The sequence below is a fragment of the Heliangelus exortis genome, chromosome 1, assembly GCF_036169615.1.
Source record: "Heliangelus exortis chromosome 1, bHelExo1.hap1, whole genome shotgun sequence".
NCBI lineage: Eukaryota > Metazoa > Chordata > Aves > Apodiformes > Trochilidae > Heliangelus > Heliangelus exortis.
Genome location: NC_092422.1, coordinates 52,330,252 through 52,357,526, shown reverse-complemented (window position 1 = coordinate 52,357,526; position 27,275 = coordinate 52,330,252). Strand labels below are relative to the sequence as shown.

Genomic DNA, 27,275 nt, shown 5'->3' with positions numbered 1-27,275 from the left:
TCTGGAAATACAGCCAAGTTTAATAACCTAATTTGCTCTGAATAAATTTTGAGTCTGTAATCGTCAGTATATATAACCAGAGCAATCTGGTTTAGTAAGAATGTTATCATAGTGTGCTAGGAAATTTCTGGAAGGGATATACAAACAGAATTCAGTTCTAAGAAACATCTTTCAGGGGGTATAATTTTAAAAACTTCTGAGTAAACTGCTGTGCTGGGGTGTTTCTTGACACCACAAAATAAAGTCAACTGATCTTTGTGAATGTCTATGTCTGCATATAAATATGCCATTCTGATGCTTCTTTGGCATGTGTCTTGTCATGTTTTTATGAACATACAATGGAAGTGTCTTTTTTTTTTCTTGGAAGCTGTGCTTGTAACTGCTTTTATAGCATACTGAATTTGTGTGCTGTTTTATAACTTACAGCCTGAGGAGCTGCTCCTGTGTATGCTTACTAAGCTTTATAGAATCTTTGCTGTCTAAAACCAGTGAAACTACTTTTTCTCACTCATTCTATAAAGTATGGAAAATGATCTTAACTTTACTTGTTGATGGTATGTTACTGCATAGTCACAGTCATAACAGAGATAGAATTGAAAAATTAAAGACCACACAATTATGTGAAATCATAATTTTGTTGGATCAATAGATCCCAGGTATTGTGCCAAATACAATTAGGATGTTTTTTCTTTGATGGACACATAAGATAAAATTCTTTTCTGAATTTAGAAGGTGAATTAATGGTATCTAAATGCACTGCAAGCCTACATTTTTGTACTTCAATCTGAAGTAATTCCTGCATAGTGGTTTAGAAAAGATTTAAGTTAAATTTTCAAAATATGGAAGAAATTACAATGTGTGTTTCTTTCAGGTGAAGTATATATGATTCAATTTCAGATGGTAATGTAATTTAAATAATGAATTCTGATCCAGCTGCTGAGAAGTCTTGTTTTCAGGAGTTGGTACTCCCAGTAGTTTTCTGTTATTCCTAACTTGGGTCTTCCCTTTCACCTGGTGATGTAGTCTTGTGAGATTTGTCTTAAGGTTTTGAGATGTCTTTGAGTTCAGGTTTGTCCTGGAATACATTTATTCCTGTCTGGTCTTTGCCAGAAGTTCAGATAATGAGTTTCCTTCCCTGTAGCTGTATCTTAAAGCTCTGGATCCTTCTTTCATTCTCCACTTTTTTACAGACAAGTTCTACAACACGTTGCCATGCACATTATTTTTATTTCATAAATGCTGGTGTTTTTTTTTCTTGCCAAGGCAATAGTGTGTGTGGTGTATGTGTGTGTGTGATTTTTTTATGTTTGGAGCTTAGCTTTTCTGTTAGTGATGCTTCTAGTTTATGCTATATCAAAAGCAAAGTTTAGTCAACACTTACAATGCTGTAGTGTTTCTAACATGGTGGACTTGATTGACACAGACTTGCTCTTACTTATATGACAAATAAATGAAATTAAGATCAGGAGGTCTCAGTAGAGTCTTGTGGAAAGTGGGGTCACCTCATTTATAAAATCAGGAAGTGAATAATCTTTCTTAAATAGCTGGAGCAGGTAAGCTCATTCCTTGATTAATTCCTCAGATTTTCTCCTGCTGTCTTCATTGTATGTACTGTCCAACCTTAAGTTTCCATCTACAACAAAAGCCAACAGTGAATTATGCAAGCACTGACTGTATTTGGATTAAGAATTTTTAGCAACTTGGCTCCACAAAATAGTGGACTGTGTAACATCTGGTAGAACGTACATCTGTGTTTTCAGGTGCACTACAATGTTGGCAAAAACCTGGCTGACAAAGGAAATCAAAATGCTGCAATCAAATACTACAGAGAAGCTGTAAGGTATTGGGAATTTTACTGCTTTAATGAACTATCCTAAAATTGCTTTCATATTTAACATGAAGAAAATGCTTAGTTATTAATTTTCATGGTCTGCAGCATTGCAGAGCCATCAATTTGCATATAAGTAATACGAGACCCATACACAATAATCAGCTCTTATATTTTACATTTTAGGTTGAATCCTAAATATGTACATGCCATGAACAACCTTGGAAATATTCTGAAAGAAAGAAATGAGCTCCAAGAAGCAGAGGAGTTGCTGTCCTTAGCTGTACAAATACAGTATGTTTAGAACAATGCTAAGCAGTGTTTTGCACCAACTGAGCAGAAATGATACAATAGAATCTTGTGCTTCAAATGCTCAATAGTTCTCTTTCTCTTTCGTTTTTTTCCCAATTTGCCCAGACCAGATTTTGCTGCTGCATGGATGAATCTAGGAATAGTACAGAACAGTTTAAGAAGATTTGAAGAGGCAGAACAAAGCTACTGGACAGCAATTAAACACCGGAAAAAATATCCAGATTGTTACTATAATTTAGGGCGGTTGGTAAGTGCTTTTAAATAAACTATAGCTATGGCAGTAATCTCTGTATATTAACATAGACACATACATATATACATAAATAATTCCACTGTGCTCTCAAATGCTGACAGTTAATCCAATTTGGTTTATTTTGAAGTTCAGGGTGATTTCAGATTTTCCTATTGCCTTTCTACTAGACTTCTTTCCATACAACCTTGGTAGTCCTACTTTTTTATATAAAGACATATAAAGAAAAATGCAGATTGTGGTCTTTTGTTCAAGAGATATTATTGGTCATTCCCTAATATTAGACTGTTTTGCTGTCGTTAGTATATTGTTAAGTAATAGAACTATGCCAAAAAAAAATCCATTTAGTTTCTTTGAAATGTTTATATTAAATATTTACTTACTCTCTTGAGTGGATTTCTAAATTGTATGCTGGTTTTCCTCCTGGGTCTCAGAGAAAACCTAGATAAATTTAGTATATAGCACTCTATCTTCCATATTATCCTAGTATTGTTTTTACATTTCTTATTTTGTCTACAGAAACAAGTTATACTAGAATGAAATGAAGCATTCACAACTCTTTAGTGATAGGAAAGTAATGAAAATCAGGGTGAAATGACTGAGTTTTTCCTTCTTTTTAGTATGCAGATTTGAATCGCCATGTCGATGCATTGAATGCATGGAGGAATGCTACAGTTCTGAAACCAGAGCATAGTTTAGCTTGGAACAATATGATTATATTGCTTGATAACACAGGTATAAGCCTATTTGAGTGTTTTAATGAATAATTCAATGTCTTGCAAAACTTAAAGCTTTTTCTGTATTCATCTAAAAGGACTTTTACTTCTTCTTTGGCCACCCAGACATTCTTCATAAATATAAAAATAACTCCTGACTCAAAGCATCACTTGAAATTCAGCCCATACATTTAATTTCTTGTTCTTGCTTGAAATGCCATAATTATGCAAGCATATTTATGTTATAGACCAAACTTCAGAAATTTTGAACCTGTGCCTTTTTGCTTTAAAAATGCATGTAATCAGCTTTCCATACAGTATGTGTGCTTGCAGCATGAAAAGTAAGTAAGAAGGCTGTGTTAAAAGATACTTTCTCTTTTTCCATTACATGGGCCCCCAGGCAATCTAGCTCAAGCAGAAGCAGTTGGAAAAGAAGCCCTGGAATTAATACCTAATGATCATTCCCTTATGTTTTCACTGGCAAATGTACTGGGGAAATCACAAAAATATAAGGTAGGTCACTTAAGCTTTCTGACTGTTTGCTGTGTTCTGTCTGGGGTTTTTTTCCCTGTTTAAACTTTGCACAAGTTTCTGTACAAAGTGTTTGAGGAGGCTGTTGCAGACTCTGGTTTAGATAACCAGGTTTCAATGCCCATTCTGTCCCAGTATTGCCATGTGACTCTGGCTTAAGTTCATCCCAATTTATATGAGATCTTATGGTGTTAGGAATGTTGCTGCCCTCATCCGTGGCAGTGGTCAGTGGAGAGAAATGGACTCCTAAGCACACTAGAGGGCAGCTGGGGTCTTGTATTGCTTCACTTCTGACAGAGAGAGAGCCTGCTCTGATTAGAAGCCTTGGTTCCAGGAGCTAAAATTAGATGTGATATGCTATAGTGATATGTAAAGAAGGCAAAGTTTACCATTTCCCAATAAGAATTCTAGCCTTTTTGCCTCAGACACTATCTAAAATAGAGAAATGACAGATTTGGTAATCCCATGTTGAGAAAAGGATACCTGGATAATCCCAAAATACTATGAGGAAAAAATCCATACATGTATTGAAGTTTGTCCTAGAGGCAGTGGACCAGCCTGCAAGTGGTAAGCCCAGTACCAGCTACGTGCATTTCAGGTAGTAATGGAACTGATGAGAATGACTTATTTTCCAAAAGGAATTGTATGAGCTGACAGAGAATAAGACATATACAGTTAATATATTTAGTTGTTTTAATTGGCTCCATAGTCACGGATTTCTCTATGTGATAGGGACAGGCTAAAAATCAAGGAAGTTTTTTGTATTCCTCAGAAAACCATCATATACTGAACTATGACTTTCATGGGTATGAGTAATAAAAAATTAGCACAAAGGAAAGGCCTTTCCTCCATAAAATTTGCTTTTTTATGGTAATAATATTAGGAGCACTGAAGGAACATCCTTAGTATATGCAAAATAAGAAGATATTGTGGTGTTAAATTTCTCAGAATATATATGTTTTTCCACCAGTTACTGTGTCCACTTAAATTTACATGATCCTATTCAGCTATGGAGTCATGACTGGTCCACATGTAAAGCCAGGGCCTGTGACAACCCAGCACTTGCTTTTGTTTGTGTTCTGCCTGACATCTCCCATTACTGTTTCTCTGGACTGGCTGTTTTGGTTTGTTTTGTTTGTTTCTGTGCATTCTTTTCTCTCTAAACCTGAGACTGATATGTATGTTTTAAGTTACTTTAACGAAATTCCAGAAGCATACAGAGTAACAGCCAGAATATATAAGGAATGAGATCGTGGAGGAGGTAATTGTTAGAATTATTTGGTGAGTCATGAACGGTGAAAGAATAGAGGATTGTATAGTTATTAATCAAGAAGAGCACGTAGCATGACAGAATGAAGAGCATTTATAATTAAGTCAGTAGAAAAAAGAAGTTGAAAATAAACTAGCAAACTTTTCTGGGTGTGGGAGAAACAAGTGTGTCTTAGTGGGTTTAAAAAAATAAAACAGGAGGTAGTTACTTTGCTTGCTGGCTGTAAGAGGTCATTATAGTGCAGGGGAATGTGTTGGAGAAAGTAGAAATGATAGGGGAAAATGAAGCTTTCAAGTTAGCATCCTGAATAAAGCAAAAGCAGCAGTGGAGCCCAGGGAAGCAAGCAGGGTGTCAGTGAGTGTTTTAATAGTTCAATATGAAGTAGTAGATTTGCACAGAGCAAAAAACTTAACTAGATGAACCTGATGGTTTGTAAGAGGGAGGGCAAACTAAGGGAATTGGAAAGTGGACTCACTTAGAAAAGGTCATGATTTCATCAGCTGTATTTTGCATTGCCTGTAAAGAGGAAACACAGTTTTTTATAAGTGGAAGAATGTTAAATGACAATAAAAAGCATGGGAAAATCAGATTGCTTGTCTAATCCCTCACTATGTGAAAACAACATGGATGGCTCTTTCAGGATTTTTATTGAGTGTTCAAGATGGGATGGGAGGATGCAGGGATGGAAGTTGTCAAGGTGATGGAAATAATTTTCAGAGGGTGCCTGGCTGTGTCTGTGTTGTGTAACCTTAGGCATTTCATTTATTAGGTTACTTGTTATCTGCCTGTATAAGAGTTGTTACTGTATTGGCTCTGTTGCCATAAAGTAAGATTTGTTTATCTCTACTTTTACACAACATTGAGTCAAAAAGGTTTTCTGTGTTAGGAGAGATTTCCTACCAGTAAGCACAGAGTGCTCTCCTTCAGTTTCAAATGCACTTTGATTTTCAGCAGATCATTTTCCTAAGCGACCAAAAAAAAATCTGAACCCTTTATAATGTCTGTTTGTATCAACTCATCAATGATTTATTGTTCCAGAAACAAAAGCACATCAATGATGAGCTGTTTTGGTGGTTTGGTTTTTTATAATTAACATCTGCTATACCAAGTTAAAGTTCTCCTTTAAATGCACATTCTTGTTGCAATGGATGACCAAGCTATCTTTAGCTCTTTGAAAATGTGTATGATGTGTTTTTGTTATGTGTACATCTATGCTTTTTCTGTAAAAAGTACAATAAATCAAAACCATTCAGCATTTTTTGTATTTGAAATAAAGCCAGACTACACTTTTGTGCTCTGGCCTTGGCAGCAGATGGAATGCACTGTGCTTACCCAAAGTATTTGCTATATGCTGGGTGCAAGTTTCTGGGCAACATTTAAAGATTTGGCAAGACAGAGCAATTTGAAATATCACCAGATGTACTGGAATGTATATTTACTCCATATGTCTACAGTAATATAAATTTGATGCACCTTAAATAGCCTTTAATCAGCTTCTGCTAGCTGCCTGTGCAGTGGTAGTAAAAATGTTTTCAGCATGTAGCTGAAGATCTGTGGTAATGGCACCCAACTCATTACATTTTCTGGGAACTCATTGCACATGTTGCCAGTTGTGCTTCTACAATGAAAGGCTGAATCCATACATTAGGTGCTTCTGCTTTGTGTAAGTGGCAACTTTGAGGCATAAAGCTGAATTAACTGGGCAGAACATCTCTCACTATGACTGCTGTTATCTTGCCCAGTGAAGAAAGCAAAGATGTCCATATTAGACAAAAATACTAAAATTTACAGTGGAAAGAATTACATCTTTGTGGGACTTCTGATAACTGCATGCTTTCAAGTGCCAATCCAGTGTTGATTTTTAGACTTAAATGGTTTTGTGAAAAGAGGAGCTTATATTACAGCACCACTAGACTTACCAAATGTTTGAGTCTCAGTATGTTTGTAAGGTGACTGAGCTGGAATCTCAGAATTATTCTGACTGGAAGGGATACCCAGAAGAATCTAATGCAACTCCTGACCCAAACCAGGAGTGGGACCAGGTGACCTCCAGAAACCCATTCAAAACTCAACCATCCTGTGATTCCTACTAGTCCATTTCTCTGTCCTGTCTAGGTCCTTCTGAATAGCAGCTCTCCTCTCCACTGTATTGACCACTCCCTTCTCTGAGGTGTTAGATGGAAAATTTTTGAAAGTGCATTCAGTCTCATCATCCATAGCAGTGATGAAGATAATAAATAGTATGGATTTCAGAGACCAATGCATCCAGAAGCATTAGTAGTCCATGCATACAAATGCTGAGGCTGCTGGTCATGCCAGAGAAAAGCAATGCTAAAACTTGCACTATGGAGTCATATACTCCCAAAATTTCCAGTCATGAGGTTCCCTTGTTCCCTGCTATCCAAGTATCTCTTCTCTGAAACATGATGTTGTGCAAAGGGATTTGTGAAGGACCCTAGGGTTTGTAATTTCCTTGGTCTGAGAAGATGAAGGCATTTTTCTGCATCAGTCTCTCTTGGCTTCAGAATGGCAGCCTCAGCTGTGCTAAGGAATGCTTTGAAAGGAGCTCGTAGTTTGGGTTTAAATTTAGACACACTGAGAAGCTTGTAAGTCCCTCAAAGTTGAGTGACTTAATCTTGATATCAGAAATTTCTTGTTCCCTCAGGGACTCTTACAGAGACTTACTTAATACATCACATGAGAAGAGAGTAGAACCAAAATCTGACTGACAGGTTTTCTTTTCCAGTAGAACATTTATTGGGTTTCATGGGTATGAGTAATAAAAAATTAGCACAAAGGAAAGGCCTTTCCTCCAGGTTATTGTACACATAGCTCAGACAGTAAGTATTTGCATTCAGATGGAAACCTACCCATTTGAGGTAGTTTTATCTTCAGGTCATTTCCATTGAAACTGAATGGGCAACTTTCCCTAAAACACAGCACAGCATAGAAATCTGTGTCTGAAAGCAGTTTGCTCAAATACTGAATTATATTATCCTTTCCTTGATGGAATAAGTAGGAAAATCTTCAGTGGGTAATGTCTGGAAACATTGTAAACTTTGTATTGTATTCTAAACTGTTTTGCAAACTTTACTAGTGTTTAATAGTTCTTAGCTGAAATAATAGCAGTCTGTGAAAGTGTGATGCTTAGTTGTAGCATTACTGCTGTTTCCTGGAGGCTGTAGCCACCTGAGCTACAGGATCACATAGGTTTAGAATATATATACGATGGTATTATATAGATATGGCATAGTTTGGGGGTGGTGGTGGTTATTTACAATCATGGGTCATTTTTGTGTTATTTTATATACTACAAGTGTAGATTGTCCTGTTGACTTGTTCTTCTAAATTATTCAGGAATCTGAAGCTCTATTCCTCAAGGCAATCAAAGCAAATCCAAATGCTGCCAGTTATCATGGTAATTTGGGTAAGAGCCTTTCTAACTCTTATCAGCTGTATTGTTTGTTTGCTTCACATTCATTGTGTTTAAAAAGAAAAAGCAATCATTTGAGCCTTCTTCCTGCTGGGCAGATTTCTATTTTACTTGGTAGCAAAACTGCCAGCCAGAAGGACAGAGCACTAAACCAGAAAAGCTGTCACACAATATGACAGATCAAGAGGGCTGCACAATCCAGCCCAGAGGTAGCTGCACTTTAGTGTCTGCAAATTGGTTCATTTATGCCACGCTTGTAACCCGCAATGAGCTCACCAGATAAGAGCTGCCATTTATGGCTGCGTTGTAATTCATTCCTTCATCCTTCTGGTGCCAGTTCTGCTCCCAGGCTTTGCTCCTGCATTTGGCAACAGAACAAGCAGCTACTGTGCCACCAGGCAGTGAGAGACCCTCACTGGAAACAAATGCTTTAATGTTGTTTTCCAAGCGATTGGCAAGATTGCATGTTATCCAGCTCTATCCCTAATGAAATTCCTCCTTGATGTTCCAGCTGTGCTTTATCATCGCTGGGGAAATCTTGACTTGGCAAAGAAGCACTACGAAGTCTCTCTGAAGCTTGATCCTATGGCACCAGGCACCAAGGAAAACTACAACCTCCTAAGAAGAAAACTGGAGCAATTGCAAAAGAAAGGCGGTGCCTGATGTTTCTTTTCTGGTTGTCTGTGCATGCTGCTTACGGGTACTTGGGGCCGTGTAAAAGATCCGGTCGTTATTTCTCAAAAATAATAACACCACCAGCACTGCACACTTGAATGTCCAATTATGCCCTCCTACAGATCCTAACATTTCAGCAGCACTTGGGGGAATCATTTTATTTTCGCTCTTGAACTGCTTTTAAAGTCCCCTAGAACATTTATATAGATATACAAAAGCAATGCAGATGGAATTTCACAGCTTTCACTTGTAATTTGATATTTTCATTTGACTTTCTTAGTAGCAGAAGTGGGTATCGGAAGACAGTTTTATTTCTGAAAGGGATTCTAAAAAAAAGGTGCAACTTCCTGTTTAAATCCTGATCTTTTCAACTACAAAGATACCTGTCCACTTCAGTTTTATTACTGCCTTCTTTCCACTGCCAGTCCTGCAGAGCCAGTGAAAGAATGGATTCTCCTCAGCACATCAGTCTGCACTTGCAATTTGAGTTCTGCTCTTGTTCTTGTTTCTGGCTCCACCCTTCAAAGTGTCAGGCCTGTACAGCAGTAAATGAAGACAAGGATCTGACCATAAACTTTTGCCAGCCCAGCATACTGTGGTATGCTCGAATGGGGAAAATATTCCTAGATGAAGATATTTTAGTAAGTAGCAAAGAGAAGTGTCAGGTGACAGAGGAATTAGGTAGAGTTTCTGATCTTGCAAGGAGCCTCATTTAGCGTAGATAAATTGGGCAATAAGTCATAATTGCTTTAGCTCCTGCCACAGGTCAGTGATATAATTTCAGTATAATTTCAGTGTTCTCAGGCTTTCCAGTCCTTTCTGGTTAAGGTCATTACACCTTTTGGCTCCTGTAGTATTGGTGAATAGGAGAGAATTTCTGTAAAAAAGTAACTGAGCTGATCATCTGACCTTGGCTGTTGATGTATCTACTGGAAGGAACTTATATCCACCTTTGTCTCCTGTTGCTCCTGTGTTTGCTGAAGTGGCAGTTAAATAAGCATTGCTGTTAAACTGATCATAAAGCATAAACTGATCACATTGTGGGATGATTTGGAGATGGTATACATTGACACAGTGTCACTTCAAAATGTGCTATGCTTTAATATGTGTTTAAACTCTGGCTGTCCAGAGGCATTGGTCTAATCTTGGTCTAATTGGTCTAATTTTCTAATATTGTGCTAATATTTACATTCCTACTTCAGGATGAAGTCACGTGTCTATTTATTTGTTGGTTTTGGTTTTGTTTCTTTAAGATTGGAAGATTGCTTTTGGATGTAAAAATTGAGGAACATTATCTCTTTTTTCATATTCCTTTATCCTTTCCCTCTGCCCCCTAACTTACAGGAAAAAAAAATCAACGCTGTATTAGCAGTTTTCCTAATTTGTCCACTGATTATTGTATAGAGATTGTGGGATGTTCTCCATACATAACTTGCCTATGTGTGGAAATGTTTGAAGTACAGAGGAAATGCCTGCTGTAGAACAGGTCATTGTGTAACCTTGCCTTCTGACCATCATGTAACTATTTTACATCTATACCAAATTTTGAACTTAATACATTATAAATTTGCTTGGACATGACAACTGTTCTTGAAAGTTGGTTCAAGAACCATGTGTATCTACAGAGTGTATTACACTATGGCAGAGATGCCAAAACATCCTCTTGACAAAGACAGTTTGGGTACTACAGGTAGTGCAGCTACTTTAATGTAATATTCTTGCCAGAGTAGATATAAATCTAGCCAGCAAGGTTGTGGCTAGCCACAAATTTGGCTTTGAATGAATCAGTATGCCTACACTACAGAGTATATTGTCATACTGATTTTAGTTGAGCTACCAGAAGCCTGTATTTGTGCTAATGCAGTGCTAATAGACTTGTTTCTCAGCAGGACTAAACAGTTCCTAATAGGGTACTAAGTTGATTCAGTCATTTCCATTTCTTCTGGTTTCTGGACAAAATTTTCAGAAACTGTTTTGTGAATACATTTGCAGGATATAAACCTGCTCTCTGACAAGTATCTGTACTGATCTAGCAGAAAGCTGCACCAGCATGGTTATTTTCTGATAACCAGCACAGGTTAGTCAGTATCAACTTTTATATCTGCAACATAACTGAAATATGAAATACCTTTTGGTACAAAGAGCAGACTATTAAGGCTTTCCATACATAGCCTATTCTTTGTCAAATATAGAGAACACAACTATACTTGAGTCATGAGGTATTGAAGAGCTGGGATCTGTCTGGATGAGCTGGTTTATAACAGAGGATAAATGTGTTTAATGTAATCAGGTCTCTTCTGTATATTTGGAATGTGACAATACTGAGTGTAAATTATTCTCTTCATGAAGTTCACATGTATAGTTTTCCATGTTGCCTGCCGTATTAGCTTTACAGAAATCCACTAGATCAGTGTTATAGATGAGTTATGAATTCTCTCTAGGTCATTATGAACCAAAGTTGTAGGAATTCCTCTGTGGAAGTCAGTTTGTTCTTCCACTTGAGGATCTTAAGAGTCAAAGAAGAGAGATGCCAGCAAATTGGATGTTTTGCTGGTACTTGAAAATGGTGTTTACCTGTCAACAAAGACAATATCATTTCTTCTTGATTAGCTTTCTATGTATCTGTATATATTTTTGTGAGGGATTATTTGTTTTAAATAATTTTCAGTGCTATAGAAATTCAATGTGTGATTATTTGTGTTACAGTAATAAGAAGGACACACTTAATGTCTGAAGTGTAATGTCAGAATTGGGTTCAAAAGAAGCAACAAAGATGGCTGCTTTTTTAATAAATTCCTTAAGATTTTCAAAAATGTAGTATTTTTTTACTTTTTATTTTCAGCAGTACTTTGAGAGTGAAAATAATACAGTGAGTTTTATTAAAATGGTTATGATTAGAACCTTTTGCTTGTTTTTTCATGCCTCCGAACTGACTCGTGTAATTGGGCAGAACACCCAATCTGGAAGAGAGAAAGGTTAAGAAAAAGTGGGTTTGTATGCAACTGCTGTTAGAAACACTCTTTGTCTTTACAGCATGCTGGATTTTTTTCCTCATGTTGCCTTTCTACTATTGCTGACTTAAAAAGATTAAAGTTTCCTTCCTATCAGCTGGCCTGCTTGATCCTGTAGTGAAATTAAGAAACTTAGATTATTTGTTTTTCAAAGGTTTCTTGTTCAAATACAGTTCAGAGGAAAGAAATTGAGATTCAGTGCACAGAATGGAGACAAGAAAGTATTCAGAATGACTGCTATAGATGTAATTTTCTTTTCACCAAAAACTTCCAAGGGGGTTCCTCTATTGTATATTTCTCTCATGTTTAGACCAATGCCCCATATATAGAGTTCCCTGTGATTTGATTTCATTCTTCCGATTTAAACTTCAGAGATGCAGGTTATGTGTGTGCTTATGAGCAGTCAGAAGTAAAAATCTTCAGTACTTTTGGATGACATGTTAAAAATATTTGGCCTGTTCACTGGAAACTTGCTTCCTTCATATCTGAGATACGTGACCTATTCATCTTAGTTTCTTTGTATAGTCACTGGGGGGAAAAAACAAAACAGGTATCTGGATGCGAGTTGTCATGTACTTGAAGTGAGTATTCCTCTTCACTACCTTCAAAGGGCAATTAAGGTTGTCAGTTTATGTACATGAAGAAAATCTCACTGCTGCTTTCAGTTGAAGTAATCTGTCTGGCCCCACACACCTCTAGCACTCTTGTATATTACTTGCACCAGGAATATTAAAAAACCAAATTGCCTAGAGATTTAGAGTTACAGTAGATGGATGAGGGAATGGGATGAGGCAAAGAGAATTTTCTGTAGATAATTTATGTGGCTGATAAATCATTTGAATGTCAAATCCATGCCAATGGAGATATTGAGGTCCAGTTCCATGTATTGTTAGCTTGTCTATGGTCAGGATGAATGGTACTGAATTGACTTTTTGTGTCTTTCACTTTGTTTTAAAACAAATCTAAATCAACTGTCAATTTGCACAGGTGAGATACTTTCCTCTTAAATTGAAGTTGCTCTTTCCAGCTGTGAGAATGTTAAATAACAGCCAATTTCTATATGGTGGGGGGGGGGGAGGTTAGTTGATCTTCATCTTTATTTGCAGCTTCCTTTCCATGTTCCACATTTCACGTGAGCACAGGTGCAGTTGCACACTGATCATGACGTGGATTGCCACACTATTCCTGACTTGCCCTTTTCACTCACCCGTGCTCCCTCCCATAGCTCCTGGCATGCCTCTACCAAATGTGTGTTTGTGAGGTCATGCTTAGCTGAAAAAAGACAAATTTGCTAGAAACAAGTGAGATTGATTACACTTGGATTTCTGTGACATAAACTTGGAGGGGCCAAGCTTCTCTCATGTACCACCCCGTGCAGCAGGTACCACTGGCAGAGGCCACTTCAGAGGGTGTGCTGGGCTCCCTGATGAGGTGCAGTGGCTGTAGGATGGTGTAACGTGATGAACACAGCAACTCTGATCCTCTGGGTAACAGAGAGAGGACCCCATGGCCAGCCCAAAGACAAGGAGGTGCATGGGCTGCTGAGCACCAGAGGGTGGGCTGTCTGTACTGGGCAGCTGCGGTGTGGGTGCTGAGTGTGTGTCAGTGATGATTCGTGTTGAGTCATATGGGGCTTTTAAAAATAAGTGTCTTTGTTAGGGAAAAAGCCCTTACAGATACTGAAACCAATAGCTTGTGATAGCTGAGCTGAACTGGTTTTTAGCAATGATCATTTAGGTTGCCAGTGGGGCCTTCCAATTTATTTTCCGCTGAGCAAGAAGTAAATACATTTGTAACGGAGCCATGTAATAAAGTTGCATTTTGGGGGTTTTTGTTTGTTTGAGGTTTTTTGGTTTTTTTGGTTTGTTTTTTTTTCCCTAGATTTTAATTGCGATAATGGGGTTTATTTTTGTAATAAGTCTTTGATTCAAGGTTCTGCTATAAGCAAGGAGGAAAATCTCAGTGTGCACGCTTGACGATCTTCCTCCCCGAATAACTGTTCAATATCTTGGTTCTGAACAAGTGCACCGATGCTGAACCCATATGCCTGAAAAAAAGAAAAAAACAGCACTTGAGGAAAACGATGGAATACCTCACTGATTAATTCTGTTTCTAAAACAAAAAAAAAACCAAAAAAAAACAAAAGCCGAGCTACGGCCTCAAACCCCGAGTTTTAATCTTGCCTGGCTTTAAAGCTGGAATACAATTACTGAGTGCTAATGAGGAGAGGGACTCCTCTGTACCAGATACGATCCGGGAGGAGGGGCTGGACCTGGAGCGTTCCCCCCTGTCCCAAATAACCGGGATAGAGGAGGGCGTTCGTGCATTCCTGATAAACAAGCGCGGAATTGTTCCGCGTCTGAGCAGCGCTAAAGGGTCTCACCCTAATTCCTCCTGTCAATGTATCCCTCTCCTTGCAGTGTCCTTGTTTTGGTTTGGGTTTTTTTACTCTGTGGAGGCTGAGCGTGCTTTGCCAATAAAAAAACTCAGGCCCAATCCCTAAGGAGCCAAGTTCCTGGGCCGGGAGCTGCCTGGGAAGACAGGGAAGATGGCACGGGCCGAGTTTTAAAACTTCGGCTTCGACCTCAGACTCTGTCTGCAGCCAAAATCCCTTCTGAGGAGCAGTCAACACCGGTGCTATTTTAAAAAATAATAATTGTTATATAATAAAATATAACTATGAATAATTAATAATAGCCATTGCTTTCTGAAGTTCTATAAAAGCTGAATTTGCTGCCCGATGTTCTGTTTCAGGCTCCAAGTTTATTGTGCCCGCCCCCCAGGCTCGGAAGCCCCGGGGCTGCCCCCGTCGGTTCTTCCTCCCCTGTTGCCGGTTTTTCGGGAGCGACTCTGCCCGGGGAGCGCAGGACGCCTGCCAAAGGCTGCACTCCGCCCCCACCCCGCCCGGGCCCGCCGGCCTGCCCGCCGAGCACGTCCCTGGGCGGCTGGAGGCCAACAACCGCGGCTCCCCGTCGTCGGTCCCGGCAACCCACCGAGGCCCCGCCCTCGCCCGCCCTACGGCCGTCCCGGCCCCGCCCCGCCGCCTACTCCCTGGAGAGTCGCCCCGCGACGGACAGAAGGCGGCGGCCGCCGGTGGGAGCGGAGGCAGCGGCAGAACTGGCGAGTGAGTGCCGGGAGCGGCCGCTGGCGGGGCCGAGCAGAGCGGGGCGGGGCCGGGCCACGTGACGCGGCGGCCCCGCGCGCGGTTTCGGTGGCCCGTGCCCTCCGCGCGCCCCCGCCGCGGCCAATGAGCGCCCGGCGGAGCGGTGGCGGCAGCGCGGGGCGGGCCTCGCGGCGGCGGCCGTTGGGCCCCGGCGTTTCCCCGGCGCTGGCGCCTCCCGGGCAGAGGCCGCGGGGTCAGCTGAGGCACCGCTGCGGAGGGGCGGCAGCGGAAAGGCTCTGCAGCCGGGGGGGTCCGCTGGTACCGGCGGAGAGGCTGCCCCCCCGCACCGGCCGGCACCCTCTGGCTGCCGGTTCCCAGCGCTGAAGGCGGCCCCGTGAGCCCTTGGGGGACGGCGGCGGCTTGCGGGAGCTGACCCCCCGCCGCGGGGCTGAGGGTCGCCCTCAAGGGGTGCCGCCGCGCTGCCTTCCCCCCGCGGGCACCCGTGTGCCCGCCGCTAGCCAGGCCGGTAAGAGCCCCGGTGTGTGCCCCGGTGTGCTGGGAGCCGCTGGGCTGCTGGGAGCCTCTGGGTCCTGTAACAGAGTCTGGTTCCGGGAGGGCTGTCAGTGATTCTGGACTGGAGACAGTGCCGATGGGCCAAGGCAGGGAGCGCCTCTGGTGTTCAGGGCATCCTCCAAACGAAAGTGTACGTTATAAACCAAATATTTATTTTAGTAGCTATATCTTTACCTTGTAAGGATTAGTGATGTGGATCTGAAGAATATCTAAGTGTCTGAACTAGAGGGAGAACAGCAAGAAAACTGTTAAGGTGTCCCAGATGAACAGAAGTTGTGGTTGTTCACACCTGTATTCTTACAGGATCATGCTTAAGAGCATTTACTTCTTACCTGCGTTGCTTGGACCCGATTCGGTTTTTTTATTATTATTTTTTTAATCCTCTTAAGGTTTTTGTTTCACTGCATTTTAATTTCCTGCTTTTCCTGCATCCTTTTCCATTTTAGAGTAATGCTAGTTAAGCAAAAGGTAGAGTTACCTTTTGCTTTTGAGTTAAGGTTCGTTTAGCTCTGTGTTAACTCCAGACAATTAACTTCCTCATTTTTTGCTTCAAGGCTTCTTAATTTGATACTTCTATAATTTTTGCCATGCTTTGAAAGTAGCGAAGTGGCAACTTTTTATGTACAGCTTAAGGTACGGAGGCAGAACTGTATTTCCATGACCAAGCTGTTCCATGTAGAACTGTGAAGAGTGGATTTGCATTGTATACTCTCTAGTTTAAGCAGACAGTCAACCTGGAAAAGCAATTTCTTGACAATTAAAATTGTTTACTGTGTGACATAGGCCATTAAGAGGGGCTTTAAATTTCACCTCTGAATGAAAAAAATGTGCATATTTCTGTCTTTTCCATTCTTGTATGGAAAGGCTTAAAAATGTAGACTGTGTTTATGAAGTGATTACATCCTTAGCTAGTGCCCATCTTCTGCCCGTGGTCCCTCGTAGCTATCCAAGTCATAGGCAAACTAATTCATCTTGCTACCTAAGTATATTACAGCATTTTATTGCCATCAGTAAATAAAATATAATCAGAACAGATGTACCTGTTCCTGTCTCAAAACTGGAACTGGTTATACATGGGTTATACATGTTAAACTAAAAAAAAAAAAAATGGACTTTCAGTGCATTGCGAATGTTTTGAAATTCACATCTAGTTTGATGATCCAGCTGACCAATATTAACTACTTAGTATGTGTGTTGTACTTGATTTTGCTTGAGTTCCTGCAGCCTGTTTGTTCCTCACTTTTCAAACTGGTGTGGAGTTTTTCATCAGCTTTGCAAGCAAGCTTCTTTGGGCTTGTTCACGAGTTTGAGACCACTAGAATATCGAAAAAAGTTGCACTTGAACACAGAATATGCCATGTTGTTGATAGCTGTTATGTCCCTATAATTTTTCTTCTAGTGACTGTGTGTGATCAGAGTTTTTTGCTGATCATTTTCCCATATCATTTCAGGGTAGAAATTCTGCTTGGAATGCTTCATTTACTTCAGTGTCTGCTTTTTTTTTTTCCTTTAGAAAGGATCATTTTATCAGTTCATGCTTTCCTTAGCCGATTTTTGATGCAGAAAGCTAGGTGCCTTCAGAGACTACTGAGCACAAACTGGGCTTGGTTTTGTACCAGATGTCCTGCTGTCTCTCCCACCCACTGTTAGGCTGAGCACAACCTCTTCACTTGAAAAAGTGTTGTCTAGCGTTGGCTTTAGCCCTGCTTTGAGGGAGAGGCAGGGCTAGGTGACCTCTAAAGGCTCTTCCAACCAACGTTCCTCTGACTGTCTGTATGTTTTCATGACTACCTATTTAAAAAAAAATATTCCTCTTGAAAATATCCTTTGTCTGACTGCTGCTGGTTAGTGTGCTTGCATTTACTCTTCTAGGGGAACCCTTGGGAACTGAGGTTCTGTGACTACCTGATTTATGTTTTGAATTTTGGAGTATAGGTGCAGTTGTGAGGGGGTCATGCAGTGAAATAAGGAAATAATACATTAATGGGGTGTGGTTTAGCATTTGCTTTCTGCTGCTAGGTACTTTACCTTCTGATGGATTAGCCAAATTATTTTTCTGTTGAATTATAAGCAGCGTTAGTACTTCCTGTTTGTAGAAAAAAGATACACTTTGTTTCACTGTAGTTTTTAGTCATCTCTTTTTGGGAGCAGTGTACTTCTATTTTTTTCTTGTTCAAGTCACCTTGTACATTTGTCATGCTCTAAAAGCATATGCTCTTTGCACTTGAACCTGGTCAAATAACTATCACAACTCTTTAAGTAGAATTGAATATGAAAGCTGTGTTACACTTTTAAGTGACATGAACTGCTTCATCAGAGAACACCTGCTACAACAGGATGCATTTTCTATATGAGCTGATACTACCTTTCTTTTCCTCATCTTTCAAAATATTTTTTGCAGCATTCTGACAGAAAGGGTGAGTATTACATAGATAATTTAATAAGAGACAAGAGAGGTGTGTGGATGTAGTCATGTACTTTTCTCATTCTGTCTCTCAAAAGAGTGCGTAATACCTTATTCTTACTTAAAAATAGAACTATTCAAGCAGTAGTAAATTACTGCTCTTAAATCAAAATCTGTAGCTATTTAGAATTCTACTCTGTTTCTCTCCAGAAGTTTAATTATATTTTATGGCCCATGTCACCACTCTTTTCCTCACTTCCAAAACCAATTAACAATGAAGAAGGATGGAATATTCCAGGATAATATAACATTCTCATGATTTACCATTACAGTAGTCCTTAAGAATGCAGTTTACATTAAGATTTTTGGCCATTATGATTTCTTTAGGTGTATCAGCTATTTGCTCTTAATAGCTTGAGAAAGCATATTGAATATCACTGTCACTCCTGATTTCTTTATCTTACAAGACACCTCTTCTACTTTGGAATTACCCATATAATCACCCATCTCTGCATTGTTTTAACTGTAATTGCTCATGTCCTTTACTCACAGCCAGAGTTACCATCATATTGCTGACATCCAAGAGGGGCCAGGTAGAATGGATTTTCCTCATCCCTTCCCTGAAGCCCTGCCTTTTTCCAGTGCTGTGTGTTGTTACTGTAACTGTGAGGGAGATCATCCCACCTGTACCAGGATCTAGCTGTGCAAGAGTGCTATATTCACAGGACAATACTGGAATTTTAAATGTTTTTGCTACCAAATAATACCAGATATTTTCCTTTATTTTCTTTCCCTCAGCTCATTTTGTCCCAAAACTTTTGTGATAACAGTCCCACAATTTTTATCTCAGTATAAATCAGGTTGGAAGGGACCTCAGGAGTCTTTAGTCCAACTTCCTTACTCAAAGCTGGGTCACTAAGTGGGCAGACCAGGCTGTTCAGGGCTTTATCCAATGTGTCCTGAAAACCTTCAGGGATATGGACTACATGGCCCCTCTGAGCAGCTTGGCTCAATGATTGGCTTCATCATGAGAACCTTTTTTTCCTTGAGACAAGTTGGCTTCTCTTTTACTTTGGTTTATACCTGTTGTTCTCCAACTCCCACATGCACCTCTGTGGAGAGCCTGGCTGTGTGTTCCAGATAACTTCCTCATAGGTGTATGAAGACTGCTGTTAGGTCATCCCAAAGCCACCTCTTCTCAAGTTGAACAGGCCCAGTTTCCTGAGTTTCTTTCCACAGAGCAAGTGATCCCACCCCATGAGCTTATGAACTCACTGCAGTTCATCGATGTTTGCCCTGTACTGGGTGGTCCAGAATGAATGCAGTATTGTAGATGTGGTCTAATGAGTGTCAAGTAAAGGAAGATCATCCCTTTCCTTGATCTGCTGGTTGTGCTCCTGTTAACACAATGCAGGGTGCTTCCCACCTTTGCTGCTTTTTTTGTTCAGCAAAGTGTATTTGTGACTCTTAAGGTAAGGATTAGTTAAGGTAAATCATTGAGAAAATCATCAGAGAAAACATGGATCACAGCCAGCATCATCTTGGCTGCTGTACTGCACCTTTAGCTGAGTACTGGCTCTCCAAAACAGGGTTTTAGATTTCCTGTTAGTGAGGAAGGCGACACAGATGTTCATTTCTTATGACAGCTCTAAAGCTCTCACTGATTACTTATATTTTACACAAGTCTCAGGAATACTTGTTGGCATTTTGTTGCTTCCTGGTAACGGTATCAGGGACAATTTGAATGGTGTTTTGGTATGGTAATAGTTATAGTAGACTTCTCTTTTCTCCTAAATATTTTTTGCTGCGCATCTGGACTCAGTGTTACATAGTTTTTGTCTTGTATCCATATCTGGGGTACCAATCTGTGCCTCTGCTGCTGCCTTCTGAATTACAGGGACTAAACGCTGTCTACGAATCTAGTGAAATATGTCATTTAATACCTTTTTCCTTCTGGTAGGTGGACCAGTTTGTGTATGGGACTTTAAATTATTTTTTCTACTGACACACAGTACTGATAAGAATTTTGAGTTTGTACCTCATTACTGCCCCCCTCTTTCATCTGCCTCTTTAGATGACAGAATGCGAGTTTCATTTTGAAATGTGAGTTTCATTTGTGGTTGCATGTGGTAGCATGAGGTTGGTTCACATCTCTTTACATCAGCTGGTGAAGCCTGAATGATCAGCCTTGATTCTGAACTTTAGGAAATGAAAGTCAAGTGATTACTGCCCCCTGGTAGTAGAAGGTACTAATAGGGTTCTTTCTGGGTTCTTTTACATTGAACCTAAGTGTTTGTTGCTTAATTTCATATTAAATGGGTAACAGTACAGACACTGAATTTTAGCACTAAAATCAGTATCATAGAATTGGCTGGGTTGGAAGGGACCTCAGAGGTCATCAAGTCCAACCCTTGATCCACGACCGCTGCAGTTACCAGACCATGGCACTGAGTGCCACATCCAGGCTCTTTTTAAATATCTCCAGGCATGGAGAATCCACCACTTCCCTGGGCAGCCCATTCCAATGCTTGATCACCCTCTCAGTAAAGAAATTCTTTCTAATGTCCAACCTAAACCTCCCCTGGCACAACTTGAGACCGTGCCCTCTTGTCTTGCTGAGAGTTGCCTGGGAAAAGAGACCAACCCCCCCTGGCCACCCCCTCCTTTCAGGGAGTTGTAGAGAGTGATGAGGTCTCCTCTGAGCCTCCTCTTCTCCAGGCTGAACACCCCCAGCTCCCTCAGCCCTTCCTCCCAGGACTTGTGCTGGATCCCTTCACAGCCTCCTTGCTCTTCTCTGGACCTGCTCCAGCACCTCAATCTCCTTCCTGAACTGAGGGGCCCAGAACTGGACACAGGACTCGAGGTGTGGCCTCACCAGCACTGAGTACAGGGGCAGAATCACTTCTTTGGACCTGCTGGCCACACTGTTCCTGATCCAGGCCAGGATGCCATTGGCCTTCTTGGCTACCTGGGCACACTGTTGGCTCATGTAATTTTAATTATGCTTATGGATTCTGTCGACTGTAAGTTCTGTAAAAAAGTTTTGTTATTGCTCAGATCTCTGAATGTGTAAATTTCTCTAGAAATCAAAGGTAACAGGTTACCTCATTTCCCTTCAGGAGAGGCACCGTCCACATATACACTAGTACTGCAAGCTAGAAGGAAAATAGAAATAAACCAGTTTTCTTCAAAACAGGTGAGACTGGAAGTAGTGAGTGAGAAATAAAGGTCTTGTTTTGGATGAATGGTGATTGTGATGGTTTTGAATAATGTTTAGACCTAGTGAGGAACAGGAGATTCTTTGTTGTGATACGAGAGTAAGGCCATGTAAGAATTTTATTAGCTAATAGTTTCATTAGAAAAAAATATGGGTTGTTTGAATGTAGAGGGAAATGGTAGGTAGGCCAAAATACATAAAATACATAAAGGGTCCCAGTTGAAGTTGTGATCTTCTTGTCTTTAACTTTTCATTTATTCTTTAAGTTAACACTGTTCATTCTTTTGTTAACTTTGTCCCTTTGAAGCTAATTTAACTAATGGCATGAGCTGCAATTCACTGTGTATGCTAAAATAAAACATTTCAGGTTCTGGTAGGACACAGTGTGTACTTGGAAATTGAAGGGACCTGTTTAAGGCATTTAACATCTCTAGTTCCAGTTCCTGATCTAGAAATTACAAAATAATTGATATCACAAGAAAGCAAATTTGCAGGCTCAGGTAGTTTGCGAACCTGGATATGAGATTGGAAGATGTTGCCCAGAAAATAACTATTTCTGTGTCAACCTCTTTAAAGGTGTCCAGTGAAGGGATATTGGCCCTTTCTTTGGGATCACCCCAATTTTATCTTGTTGGACACTGTGTAATTGCTTTTTCCCCATGCAGCCCATATCTGTGCTGCTGAGCACTAGCCTTCTGTTTGCACTCCTGCCTCCCTTCTGTGATGACATTCTTCTGACCCCTTATTTGAATTTCCTGTGCTTGAGGTGCTATGGGGCTGTACACTAGCAGTGTGGGGAATTAATGCTGGAGTATGCTCTCTTGTATGGATTTACTCAGCCCAGTTCACCAGGACTGAGAGGACGTTGTTCTAACGGTGAGGCAACAAGTTCTTGTTAGTGCTTCAGTCTGAAAAAAAAATTGAATCTTTTGTGGCTTTTGTGAAAATCTTGTAGCAAAAGAGGGGAAATGGTAGGAGGCTAGAGAAGGGGTTTAATAACGTAAGCATCCACAGTGACAAATTGAGGATAAAATTACTAGTTTCAGATTTTTTTATTATTGAGATCAGATTTGAGCTTGCAGTAGGACTTGTTCAGAGATGAACTGTTATCAGAATATGTGGGTGAAAAAATTGGAAACAACTGAAGGAAAGAGTTTTAAGCAATAGCAAGTTGCAGATGATCAGATGAGAGATGAAGAAGAAAAAAAAATATGTGCTATGGTTGTCAGCTGAGATGTGATGGTCTCGGATTTAAAGATAGGATAAGGATATAGGCATTAAGCTTCCTTGTTCTCCTGACTGCAGGCCTGCACAGATGCTTAAGAGAGATTGTGGCTTGAAGAATAACTTAATCCCAAATTTACTCTGAGCAAAGGAAGAACTCTAAAGAAGGTGTGAAAAGTCTATAGAGATTAGGAAAGTGAGGGGGAAAGGCTACTAGATATTAGTAGGTGGAAAATGTAATCTTGGAGTGAATGTCAGCATTTAAATATGTCCAAGAGTGTATGTAGATCAGTTGGTATCAATTTACTTTGAGGTTGTATTTTAGTGAAGCCATCAAAACTTAGGTTTTCTGTAAAATGAGTAAGTGAGAATCTAAGCTCAGTGTTGCATAGCATTTTCAGTGACAGAGAATGGAGTACAGCACATATATGGAGTGTGGCAACCTCTACTTTGAAGCAGTGCTTTAAAACTGCATCACTTGGCACAACTCTTAAGTACTGCTTTGTCTTGTGTTAGCTGTGAGGCATGGAGATACTGTTTGGTAAGGATGGTGCTGGGATGTGGGCATAGAAAAATGACTAAATTAAATTTAGTTGGGATTGTACAGATGTAAGCCTGCACTATATTAGGAAAATGTATAAATAACTGAGAGAAATGTTTCAACACAATTTATGGAGTGGAGCCCCGGGCTTAATTTTGTGTTAGCTGAAAAGTTACATAGGAAATAAATTCCAGCAGGAAGCTTATCATACACGTACACGTTTTACACATCAAGCCACTAACCTGCTCCAAGGCTGCAGTGCTTGCTGTGATGTAGATCAAATGTACCAGCTATGAACTTTCAGAATATGAATCCAGCCACTGGCCAAATTGTGCAAAAAAATGCAAACATCATTTCAAACATGAAAAGTAACACAAAGTTATATGCTTATGAACTTTGTCTGCTAGGGAAGAGTATCTTTGGGGAAGGTGGTATGAAGGGCTTAGAAAGAAGAATCACTGCCTTCTGTGGACTCTGTAGATTCTAGTCTGTTCTCTTGACTGGTATCTCTAACATGAGTCAAATTCAAGAGAGAATGAGCATAAAAGAAAATCAACATTTGAGATATTTAAATTATATTTTACATAATGATATCTTTCTTTTGATTAACCTGTCCTAAGGCAGTGGGTCTCATTTCATGCTTGTGGTTCCAGACATAAAAGATTTCTCAGTAATGTGATTGATTATATAGTCATGTGAAGCTTCAGGGAACTTTCTTAACAGATACAAAAAGTCTTGGAGAAGACAAACAGGTACAGAAAAAGAGGTGCAAATAGAAATGAGGTTGTTGCTGTTATTTCATCATTCTAGTATGGGGCTTTTTAATGAGATAAACTGGCTGGCTGTTTTTTCCTCTCCCTTCTATTCTTGTTTATGTTTACCTTTATCTTGTCGAAACACCAAGGAATTTAGGTCAAAATATATCTGGATCCATCTGCTCATGTAGTCTGTTCTTTTACTGCTGGTAGTTATATCTTTTAATTAAGTATGCTTAATGACCGTTTACTACATTAATGGGTGGCATCAAGTGTATTTGAATTTCTATATGGTGAACTTAGTAATGTAGAGAAGTGGTTTGGGGTTTTTTTTTCCTAATTTCCATATAGCAAAACAATGATTTAATCTCTTTAATTTGTCAAATTGTAGTCTATATATCTTATTTGTAAGTTCCATTTCACTGTTGTTTTTTAGCTGAAAACTCAAGCAGGCTCTAATTTAACTGCCTTCACCAGATGTGTATTATTATGACAGCCTTATTATGGATACAGGAAATGTTTATTCATTGACACAGTGATGCGTTTCAGTTTTGAATCTTCTTAATTATAATTACTCTTTTTCATATAAGAACTTTTTGCTCTAAGTCTGAGAGTCCTAAAAATAAAGTCCTATAACTGACCTTTCAGCTCAAGGTTCATTAATTTAACATGTTCTAATTTTTATTTTGTTTTTTTGAGGTTGACCCTCAGTGTTGACATAACCTGATTTCAAGCAGGGTCTGCAGAACGGTGCAGTAATCTTGTACTTTTGTGATCTGTAAAAACTGCAGTCTTGACAGCATGCACAAATGTAGTGTTTAGATATCTCCTGTTGGATCTCAAGTCTGGTTATTTCTGTGCTGCCACAATATAATCATTGAACTGTCTTTCTAAGAAACATACATTAGCTTACATTCTTCTTTTTGATAAAACCTATGGCATTGCTCTGGATCATGTGCATGTGTAACAATTTACCTGTGAATCTCCAGTGAGATCACATATGCCAAAAACAGTCTACAAACAAATGTGTTTGCAAGATTGTTTTCTACATGTCTAGAAAAATAGCAGTCTATCTTGTCTACAGTTGCCACATTGACAGCTTGGAAGAAAACTGCATGAGGGTATAGATTTTTCAATTATTATGTTTTAAAGTGATTTATCTCGCCAGCTTGCTATCAATACAGCAAATAAGGCATATCCCTATAAACAAAACATTTATATTTTAAAAATGTGTAATAAAAAGCAATTATTTCAGAACAACTCGTGATTAAGATGTCTCATATTTGTGATCTGAAAACAGTGTTCGAGGAGAAAAACAGACAAAGCCAAGAGAAGGCTTGTTTTTTAGATTCAGATTTACAGCTGCCTTTAAGTACAATATGTAAACCAGGATGGCTTTCTCAGAAACCCTGAATGGCACAAATGTTTATAGCTTTCTACTGAGAAGCAGAAGCTTCAGAAGGACGATAGAGAGCTGTGCAGCTGTTCTTGAGGCAGTGGTTGTGCAGTCCGAGGTTGCTCTTGTAATTTGCCATATTTCAGTGCTTTTAGTGGCCAAAGATGAGCAGGCACTGCTCTGTCTTTGACCCAGACATACCTTGTGTGTGCCAAATCCAACCAAAGCCTGCTTCAGGACTAGCAACAGTCTTTGACCGTGCCATCTCCTAGAAAGCTGAAAAATGAGATGTTATGCTCTGTCTCTGGAGAGCTCAAACCCCACCTCTCTTAGGAGCATTTGGTCCTGTTTAGCCTTTTGAAGGTGAATCACAGTGCAGAAGCAATGCAAGATTCATGAGGTCAGAGAGTGTTCATTGTTGTATTAGCAAGATTATATCTCTGAGTCTATTTGGAAGGTGCTGTATGGAGCAGAAATTGTTGGGTATCCAAGATTTCATTCTCTTCTTACAGGGTTATGACTGTTTGGCAAAAAAAGCCTCCAAAATCAAGTAATTGCATAATGTAGAGCAGGGAGTGGGATCTAGAAATCTCCTGAAGTAGCAAGAATCAGATGACTGGACCAAAGAATCAGTCCCTTGCAGTCTCCATGAGTTAACCATTAATTTCCAGCCAGAGCATATGGATAAAACTGCCTTTTTTGGTTTAGATTTTTGTTTGATTTGGTTTTTTGGTTTTTTGTTTTTTTTTCTTTTGGTTGGTTGGTTGGTTGTTTTTTTGTTGTTTTTGAAAAGAGCTAAGAGAGTGTCTCATCCAAATCCCTTGGTTTTCTGATAGTTTTCTTCCAAACCAGAATCAAAATGTTCGGAAGTTTCAGAAGCATTCATTTGTTATAATACAGTATTTCCAATCTTCCTTTTGTAACAAGCTTATGACTTCTTTTGAATGCTGATGATGCTTTCACTAACTTATTTGGAAAGCTATATTAAAAAACCAAAACATAGCACTACTTTGGTCTAACAACAATTGGATCTAACTGGGTGTCAATTCCAGATTAATTTTGAAATAAGCATCAAAAGCTGAGAAAGCTTTCATTCTCATATGCCTATTATCTGAAGTTTAAAGCACATAAATACATGTACTTTCTCATTATTTTAATTAAATATGGGGTCACCAATTCTGACTTTCTGCATTTGCCATGAATTTGTCAGTTTTTTTATCATCTCTGTCTTTCTGACAGAGTAGAAGGAAGAAGAGACTGGGATTAATTACATCTTTGATATTTAATTTTTTTTTTAGTATCTTGGAAATCTGAGGAGCACCAAACGGTAATCAATCAAAATCACTCCCCTCTGTCTATTCCCAGAAGAACCATCATAATAACCAATTAATATAGCCTTAGACAAAAAGTAATGATTAGCCACTATAAAAATCAATTGAAATGAGTTAAATTCTGGTGTACAAGTGACCAGTTAGTCTTTTTGTAAAGCAGTTGTAGGGCTTAACTTGCTTAAAATATGGGGCTACAGCAGAATTTTCACTTTGCTTCAGACCTGGTTTTTGCCTTGACTAAGGGATAAAGGCTTTTAGACACCTTGGGTTTAATTTTTATATTACTGGTCACTGTCTTTTAACTGATAATGTATCATTTAACCAAAAAAATTGTGTGCATTGCTTCCCATAATTTTCTACAGTTCCAATTCTTTGAAGTGTTACTGCCCTAATATCTAGGCACGCACAACGACAGAGCATTTTAGAAATATACGGCGTTATTCTGGTGACACCAGGTGTTGAAAGTAAAAAATGTAATGTATTATGTATTCAGAAGCATGCCTTTATTAATTGATAGTTATTGGGGATAGCCAGTGAGCTAGTGAAGGTTTGTAATTTGACAAGAAGTTGAGATACTGGTTTTAAAACAAATGTTCATGTGTTGAAAGTCAGAAGTGATTTGTTCACCACCTGTCTTTTTAAGCTATATCAAAAAGACAAAACTGAGTTCTTGTATGGTTGCTCTTCTTTGAAGTAATACAGTAT

The 27,275-nt window shown here is 39.5% G+C and overlaps 2 protein-coding genes across 4 annotated transcripts in view; both read left to right on the top strand.

Moving 5' to 3' along the window:
• Window positions 1–11,828, top strand: part of TMTC4 (transmembrane O-mannosyltransferase targeting cadherins 4) — a 53,087-nt gene extending 41,259 nt beyond the window's left edge. For 2 of the 3 annotated variants that reach the window (XM_071742561.1, XM_071742551.1), the window contains 7 exons: window positions 1,761–1,840; window positions 2,015–2,122; window positions 2,246–2,387; window positions 3,011–3,125; window positions 3,507–3,619; window positions 8,265–8,334; window positions 8,852–11,828. In XM_071742561.1, coding sequence (XP_071598662.1) covers window positions 1,761–1,840; window positions 2,015–2,122; window positions 2,246–2,387; window positions 3,011–3,125; window positions 3,507–3,619; window positions 8,265–8,334; window positions 8,852–9,003 — 780 coding nt within the window. In that variant the 3' untranslated portion in view covers window positions 9,004–11,828. The remainder of the gene's footprint in view (window positions 1–1,760; window positions 1,841–2,014; window positions 2,123–2,245; window positions 2,388–3,010; window positions 3,126–3,506; window positions 3,620–8,264; window positions 8,335–8,851) is intronic. The other variant, XM_071742564.1, reaches the window with a different exon arrangement.
• Window positions 11,829–15,063: 3,235 nt separating this feature from the next.
• GGACT (gamma-glutamylamine cyclotransferase) overlaps window positions 15,064–27,275 on the top strand; it is a 28,158-nt gene continuing 15,946 nt past the window's right edge. The window contains exon 1 of the mRNA XM_071742535.1: window positions 15,064–15,150. The gene's annotated coding sequence lies outside the window, so the exon portion shown is untranslated. The remainder of the gene's footprint in view (window positions 15,151–27,275) is intronic.